This window comes from Chiloscyllium plagiosum, unplaced genomic scaffold (genome assembly GCF_037043375.1).
Source record: "Chiloscyllium plagiosum isolate Xiang-an unplaced genomic scaffold, Cpla_swu_hap1 HiC_scaffold_17, whole genome shotgun sequence".
Taxonomy (NCBI): domain Eukaryota; kingdom Metazoa; phylum Chordata; class Chondrichthyes; order Orectolobiformes; family Hemiscylliidae; genus Chiloscyllium; species Chiloscyllium plagiosum.
Genome location: NW_028270155.1, coordinates 30,936,448 through 30,944,992, shown reverse-complemented (window position 1 = coordinate 30,944,992; position 8,545 = coordinate 30,936,448). Strand labels below are relative to the sequence as shown.

Below are 8,545 nucleotides of genomic sequence, written 5' to 3'. Positions count from 1 at the left end.
CTGGTCCTCCTGTTACTGACGTTAACCTGGTCGCTTCAGCACAGGGAGAAAAGCTCCTGCCAGAAACCTGCTTTAATTGTGCTGATTGGACTTACTTGATGTCATGGAGACCCGATCGTTAATTTGAAATGGACAGCTGTGTAGAAACCATAGGGTTGCCCAGCCAAACCAGCCAAATGGGAAAAACAAAAAAACTGCAGATGCTGGGATCCAAAATAGGCAATAGGCTGGAAGAACACAGCAAGCCAGGCAGCATCAGGAGGTGGAGAAGTTGACGATTCAGGTTTAACCCTTCTTCAGGAGAGTCCTGAGGACAGTCCCAAAGAAGGGTTACCCTGAAATGTCAACTTCTCCATCTCCTGATGCTGCCTGGCTTGCTGTATTCTTCCAGCCTCCTGCCTGTCTAAATGGGAGGAGCAGTCAGTGTCAGTCATGACCCATAAGATAAATTATTTCTCAAAGCTTTTAGCTCTCCCCTTGCCTTGGATACACTTCTCTCTTCAGATCACAAGATTCTCCTAAATCTCCACGCTGACAACTTAGCCAGGTGCTAGGGGCCACACTTTCGGTTTGAGATGGCCTTTTGCCACCCAAATAAAAAGAAGATGCTGGAAAACTTCCATGTTAATCATTAAGCTGTCAGCTATTTTTTTTTCCAACTGTACTATTATCTCCACAGATTTGTCAGTTTTCATGGGTTGATGAGCGTAAATTCGGCTTTTACCTACATCATTGCTGTTCTGGTGGCACTAACCACAATAAAACTCTGGTATCTACTGCAGCTGGATCCAAAGCTGCACCTGTTCACATCTGCAATGCAGAGAGCCTGGGGGAGTCTCAGAGGTTTATTTGTTGTCCTCATTCTGCTGCTTGTGGCCTACGCTAGTGTGGTAAGGAAGAAATAACCTTTCTAGTGCATGTTATTTAACTTGGAGTGTTGCCTAGTGAAACTGACAGCAACTTTGGTCTTCTCACATGCAGTGAAATGAGGAAATCCAGGGGTTGGTATTAGTCTTCTCCATAGGGTGTGCTGCTAGAATCCTCATCAACTGAATTCAAATATCAAACACTGATATGTTGTGAACTTTCACTTTTAATGCAATTATTCTTGCAATATATATCTTTGCAAAAGTTACAGCCTCGAGAATCTATTGACTGTGGTTTGCTTAATGCTTATCAGGGAGCATTTAACTCCAGGCATAGGAGAGCCTCTCAAGTCTGTTGCTGAATTTTCCATCTGAGCGATTAGCATTGTATCATCAGGGTAGAGGAGTTCCCTTACCAGAATGAAATGTGATTTGTGTCTTTGCTTTTCAACTGGACAGATTTTACAGCTTGCTGTCTGACCTGACATGCAAGTAAACTCCTTCCAAATCGGCAGGGAAGATAATGGTCAGAAACATTAAAAAAGAAGACGCCAAAGGGAGTAGGGGCTAGGGCATAGAGCTACTTCACTCTAAAACTGTTAAAAGTGGGGCTATCATCAAATACTCCAGGTTGCTGGGATTGGCACAATTTACTTGCTGTTCTCTCCATAGACAGTTCATTTTGTGAAGGCCCTTTACAGTGTTGCACAAGCGATTGTGACATTTCCTCATGTTCAGAAAAGTGAATCCTGAGAAAAGCAGCAAGCACAATTTGATACAAACAAAATCTGTGAATGTAAGCAGAAACAAGCTGACGGCAATCGTCAAGGGCAGTTTTAGTGCGAATTATAAGACTATGGTGCTGAATGAGGTAGCTATGATTCAGATTTGAAAGATAGAGATCAGCATTTTCAGAGACCTTCAAAATTGGAAAAAGCCAAATAAAGCCATTCAACTAAATTTCAGCAGGGTCTATAAGAATACCTCATTACCAAAGCTCTAACTAATTTGACTTAGTCAAGTAAATAATAGAGGAAGTTATTGTCAAAGTGTGGAGACTATCTAAATGACTGCAATTTCTGAATTTTATAGACCTATGTGATTATGGGCCTGAATCTATCCTCCTACAGTACATTCTTCAAAGCTGCTACAACAGTATTTCTTCTTCAGCTCGGGAGTTTTAACTATAATGAGGTTGGAAAACATTTTATATTTTTAAAAACATTCTCTATGAGTAAAATTTACATAAGGATAAACCAATTTAACAAACAGTGTGTGGCGTGAGAGTAAAAGTCTAGACTTACTGTTTTATCTTGTTCTTTAAGCCAATATTGTTAACAGCACATTGAGGAATAGGTCTGGAGTTTCACAGGCTGAGGGTGTCTGCATATATTTTGTCCCTGAGGCTTTCTGCTCCTTTTATTTAAGTTAGGCTTTTCAACTCCTTATGTTCTGTAATGTTCCTTATACATAGATTATCAAATGCAGTTTACCTGCTTACTGCCTGGCATCCCTCCTTCGCATGCTCATTTTAGGCTGGTTTTCTCTTGCTTGCTAACATCACAATCACATGATCTGCTATATCATCATGGTTTGCATGACTCCCATTATTCCACATCTCTCCCCATGTTCATCCTTTGTTAGTCTACATTATTCCAGGAATTTACTTCTACTTTATTTATATAGACTTTGTATTCACTAACATCAGTATTACCATTAGTCCTATTATTACCACCTTCAACTAAACCATTGACTGTAGATACCTGGCTACATATGAAACATCTTTTAAAATACCTGGCCACCATCCTGATTGCTGTACTCCTGCTCTGCACTTTGTAATACCTGCATCTGCAATCCTCACTTTCTTCCACTTTGTAGTACCTGTGTCGTTTCTGTAAGATTTCTCTTCATGTTTATTTTTGTAGAGCCACTCTATTGTTAAATGGCAATTAATCTTTTATTATTGTGAAGTATTGTGTTTGCTTGCAGTACCTTTTCTGTACTGGCCTGCTGGACAATATTTCAAGCATCCTTGCAGTCAGGCAATTGTATACCCTTTCTCAGATTTCTGAGCTGCACAAGTTTGGCTGAGTTTGCTCTCAGTTGCTGGCAAAATGTTAGCAAAAGCTGAAGAATAAAACTGTACTTCAACTGCAAGAATATGATCCTTTATTTTTTGCTCTATCTCCTACTGCTCTTGAGAGGGTATCTGCTATTACTTGTACATGGCCTGGAACACAGAATGTGGCATAGTTGTTATGTCATCAGCTTAAACTGAATCTTTGATTATGCAAATGTACTTTTGAGATTCTTTTCAATCCCAATAAGTTTGCCAAAGAATTGGCTTGATCTGAATTTTCAATGCCATGAGGTGGTTTGTGAACCTTTCATATCCTCATATAACTGCTCATGTTTCTCTGTCTGTGGTTTAAAAGCATCTTTCAGTTTCTATAAAAGCTCTCAATGTAAAATAGTCTGTGTTACGTGTTCCATTGGTTTGTGCTTGAATAAGGATTGTTCCTAGTCCTATTGTGCAGACAAAAAGTAAAATTGTAACCTTTTGCCAGTTGTAGCTGTTCAGAATGATTTTTGCTTTTACTTCAGTATTTTCTGTGGCTTTGATTTACTGCTCAGACATATTGGAATAAGTCAGTAAATATTGTGTGTCTTTATAAGAGACTTATTCAATTAAAATCTTGAAATGAAATTCATAGCAACTTGTAAGCAATGACATGGAAAATCTTCCACCCTCCTATGCCTCAAATTGCCAGCATTTGTAATTGTTGGAAGGAACAACTTTGTAGTTGAGTCCCATGCCATTTGTCTAAGACATGCATCACTGCTTTAAATGGTGGGGACCGCAGTTCCAAATGCGATTAGAGTTTGTATGTCAGATTTGGTGTTTCTTCATTATAACTTTTCACACCTTTGAGATATCAGCTGTTTAGTTTTGAAATAGTTTTCGTTTATAACAATCATGTGCCAGCATAATAGGAATCCTTTTACCCTAGATTACTCTTATTCCCTGAGTGGATGCTGGCAATCAGTCTGTAAGGAATAAAAATTGCAGTTTTTTTGATAGATTTTTCCTTCGGTTTCTGGTGTAGGGTTTAAGTTAAGGAAGTTTTTTCAACTAATTTGATGAATCCCACAATAACCCTTAGTTTGTTGCACTGGTTATAAACTGCCAGCTCATATGGACAGATAACGTTGTGAAGTCTCTTACTTTTCTAACTATATGTTTATGTTCATTTGCACCCAGGTATTAGAACATTATCCTATTTCAGGTGCAATTATTATTGCTTCCTCCACCATCTGTATGACGTTTGTGATCTTAAACCTCTTTCTATCAGTAATTCTGTTGACCTTCACAGAGGAACGCAATTCTCCAATGGTATGTACACCTTTCCTGAGAGAAAGTAAATGTTCTGCAACAAGGTGGCTAAATATATCTCAAAACAAGTGACTTTGAAACTCTTTTTACATATTCCCATAATGATTCAGCTGGCTCAGGTAACGAGGTGAACAGGACAGTAGGATTAACTTTGGTTTACTTCAGAAAAAAACTGAGATAGACACAATGGGGTGAATGGACTCCATGAGAATTGATGAGACAGCAGTCGAACTACATAGAGTACAAAGGGTCTGAGTGAGAACTGATTTCAGCTAATGGGAAGGAAAACCGCAAACCTCAAATCTCTTTAAAAACCTCATTACATCCACCTGTTAGTGATTTCCATAATATTGAACCCTCCCAGTCAAAGTCACTTGACTTATATAAACCAGATGAGAGTCAAAAAGTGTGGTGTTGGAAAAGCACAGCTGGTCAGGCAGCATCTGAGGAGCAGGAGAGTCGCATTTCGAACATAAGACCTTCATCAGGAACAACTCTCCTGCTCCTCGGATGGTGCCTGACCAGCTGTGTTTTTCCAATACCACACATTTTGACTCTGATCTCCAGCAGCTGCAGTCCTTACTTTCTCCTATAAATCATATGAGAGTTTATTCAGGTGGGGCAGATTTCCAACTTCCATCAGGAAGATAAGCTGCAAATAAGAGAAAATTCATAATTGGATAAACTACAAGTAAGACAAAGACCCTTGGGATTCCATTGCACTTACCAGTAGGCCAGTTGGTAAATGGTTCCGTTTTCTGTCTCCTCAGTTGGGCAAGGGAAATTCCCAACCTGAGAGGGTGTGCCACCACACACAGCCTCTGCCTGTGCTAGGATCCAGATGGAAGCACATGCATAGCTGACTGTGAACAGACATACTGCAAGTCATGCCTTCATCTGATGGGAAAGGTCATGAATTAACTGTAGTGAGTGATCTTGAATGACCACAGATTTTGAACATTTACGTGTTTCCTGGCAATAAATGCTGGCCAGCCATTGACACCCACTTCCTATGAATACATTTTAAAAAAAAGACCAAGATAGCAATGAAGATTTTGTCATTATTTAATGTAGCTATAGTACATCCATGAGAAGATACGGCAAGTGGTTTCTCCCCAGTCAACCAATATGTAAATTCTACTTTGAAGGTTTAGGCACATTCTGATTACAGCATAGAAAAAGGGATGGGCTGCATTATTTACCATCAAACATTGCCCAGTTTATAATTTTCTGAACAATTAAAATTTACATTACATTATATATGCATATTTAGCATTTCACATGGTTGCATTTTAAAAAATCTAATCATCTTTATCCTGATTTGTTTTTGTTCCAGCCATCTGAGGATCAGGAAATAGTAGACCTGTTGTTGAAGAAACTTTGTGGCTTCTTTGGAAATCAAGGCAGTACAAAATCCTTGCAGCAGAGAAAATCTGACTAAATTACTGCAACAAAAAGTGGATGTTTTGAACTACCAGCTTATTTTGTAATCAAGCCTATTTTAACTCTGTACACCTATCCCATGACAGAAACATCTGTTCCCGGTTCCCCAGAGAAAAGAAATGAAAATACGGTATATTCAGCCATCCCCAAATTTCTACATTAAATCTTGTCTGGTTGCCTGAAAAGACACCATTTCCCCAAACAGTGCAGGCTATTCAGTATCTGGTCATCTCAATCTATACATGTCCTTAGCATGATTACTGTAGAATGTCCCCAAATGTGCAATAGTTTAATTGTCAAATGTATCTCTGCTGTAAGCATAAACAACCTTTCAAGAAATGCATCTATGAACATGAAGAAAAGTAAGAAAAAATTGCTTTTCTCTCTTGAAGCATATTAGTGAGGTATTTTGATAATAATGGAATTGCATAGCCAATTCAGGAGATTAGTAACTTTGGTACTTTGTATCATTGGATTTGTTTAGTTAGGATTTCAAGAAAGCAATGATTAAGGTCAGAGATTGACTGATTTCAGGAAGGGATGCAACATCCTATGAGATTATTTTAGGAAAAATAGAGTGCCAATATTGCAGAGTTGGTTCAGAAGCAATACAGGATATCTCCTGATTTTCCATACAGACAGACCAACCTCTGCATAGGTTCCCTGCATTAACACTGCCAAATCAGGCTCTCTTACCATGATGAAAAGTTCATAGATGTCAATTTCACTTGCCTTTCTCCTTATTTAATGTCCATACAGTCGAATCATTCAAAGTTGTCTGGATACACCAGACTCGACTTGGCATTAACAAATTTATTGAATGGTAAGACTTTAAACCATCTGTCACCAGAGATGTGAAAGATGTAAATAGATACCAGATATTTTCTGTATTCTGTAAGCTTACCTGATGGTATGTAACTGCTACTGAGAAATTTAGCTACCAGATACTATTGTGTTATTCCATATGTCACTTCAGCGGAGAGCATCTCATAGAATTTATTGATCTGTATGAATCACTCAGATCTTGGAATTCCTCTGCTATGTGACTACCATTCACTTAATCAGTTGAAGCCACCGTGACCACAGAGAGCATGGAGTTTAGATCCCAAAACCTTCTATCATATAGCAAACACAAGAGGAGTTAAATATGGAAACTTAGATGGACACCTGATATGCTAGAATATGGCCATATCCCTTATTAATACTATAACTACGATGTCTTCATCATCAGAGCATCTGTAGTAGCTTGTGCTGCACTTTCATTCACTCTGATCTGATTTCCATTTAAGTATATCTTTAAAAGTGTCACCTTCAATAGGTCATATTAATGCCTTGTGTTTAGTTGTTAAGTGATCTGTTAATTGGTTGCAAAGCATATATATTGTGACTTATAAACCTGTTCTCAGAAAATTCATACAACAAATTGAAATGGAATGTTATGTAAAATAAGCACCTCTATGTTGCATAAGTTATTTATGGACCGAAAAGGCTGATTTGATTTTTGATTTGATTTATTGTAATTGCATGTACTTAAGTACAGTGAAAAGTTTTGTTTCGCGAACAGTACAGGCAGATCATAGCAAACAAGGAGAAATTCAGCAAGTGTGGAGAGAGAAAGAGAATTAACATTTCAAGTCTGAAATGACTCTACTTCCGAGATGAAAGGGCAAACAAATGACAATGAGAAGAAGGATGGTTAATACAGGACTGAAGGTGTGATATCTGAATGCACACACTACAAGAAATAAGGTAAATGAGCTTGTGACGCAGATTGAAAGTGGCAGGTATGACGTGGTTGGCATCACGGACATGTGGCTGCAAGGGAATCAGGATTGGGAGCTGAATATTCAAGGGCATCCTATCGAAAAGACAGGCAGCTGGGCAGAAGTGGTGGGGTTGCCTTATGATTAAGAAATGAAATTAAATCAATAGAAAGAAACAAAGTAGAGTCAGATGGTGTAGTACCTCTGTGGGTAGAATTGAGGAACCGCAAAGGTAAAAAAAAAACATAGTTGGAGTTATGTACAGGCCTCCAAAGAGTAGTCAGGAACTGGGACACAAGATATACTAGGAGATAGAAAAGATGTGTAGGAAAGGCAAAGTTACAGTGATCATGGAGGATTTCAATCTGCAGGTGGACTGGGAAAATCAGGTTGGTAGTGGATTGCAAGAAAAGGAATTTGTGGAATGTCTAAGAGATAGCTTTTTGGAGCAGCTTGTGGTGGAGCCCATGAGGGAACAGGCAATACTGGATTTAGTGTTGTGCAATGAGGCAGACTAGATAAAGGAGCTTAAGCTGAAGGAACCCTTAGGAGGCAGTGATCATATGATTGAATTCACTCCCTGCAGTTTGAGAGGGAGAAGATAGAATCAGATGTAACAGTGTTACAGCTGAATAAAGCAGAAGCATGAGGGAGGAGCTTGGTAGAATTGACTGGGAGAGAAATCCAGTAGGAAGGACAGTGGAACAGCAATGGCAGGAGTTTCTGGGAATAATTCAGGAGACACAACAGAGGTTCATCCTGAGGAAGAAGAAGCATGGTATGGGGAGGATGAGGTAACCATGGATGACTAGGGAAGTCAGGGGAGCATGAAAGCAAAAAAGAAAGTATATAATGTGGTGAAGGGCAGTGGGAAACCAGAGGAGTGGGAAGCTTACAGAGAGCAACAAAAAAAAAGAAATAAGGAGAGAGGAGATTAAACATGAGGGTGAGCTAATCAGTAATATAAAAGAAGACTGTTAGAGTTTCTTTAGATATTTAAGGGCAAAAGACAAGCAAAATTGGACATTGGGCCACTGGAAAATGAAGCTAGAGAGATAGTAGTGGAAACAAGGAAATGG

At 38.9% G+C, this 8,545-nt stretch overlaps 1 protein-coding gene across 1 annotated transcript; it reads left to right on the top strand.

The window, feature by feature from the left end:
- Positions 1–701: 701 nt before the first annotated feature.
- LOC148147305 (polycystin-1-like protein 2) lies at positions 702–8,260 on the top strand. Its single transcript, XM_087996136.1, has 4 exons — positions 702–890; positions 1,959–2,060; positions 4,129–4,260; positions 5,597–8,260. The coding sequence occupies exons 1-4, from the start codon at positions 702–704 to the stop codon at positions 5,699–5,701; spliced, it is 528 nt and encodes a 175-aa protein (XP_087852262.1). The 3' UTR covers positions 5,702–8,260.
- The last annotated feature ends 285 nt before the right edge of the window (positions 8,261–8,545 follow it).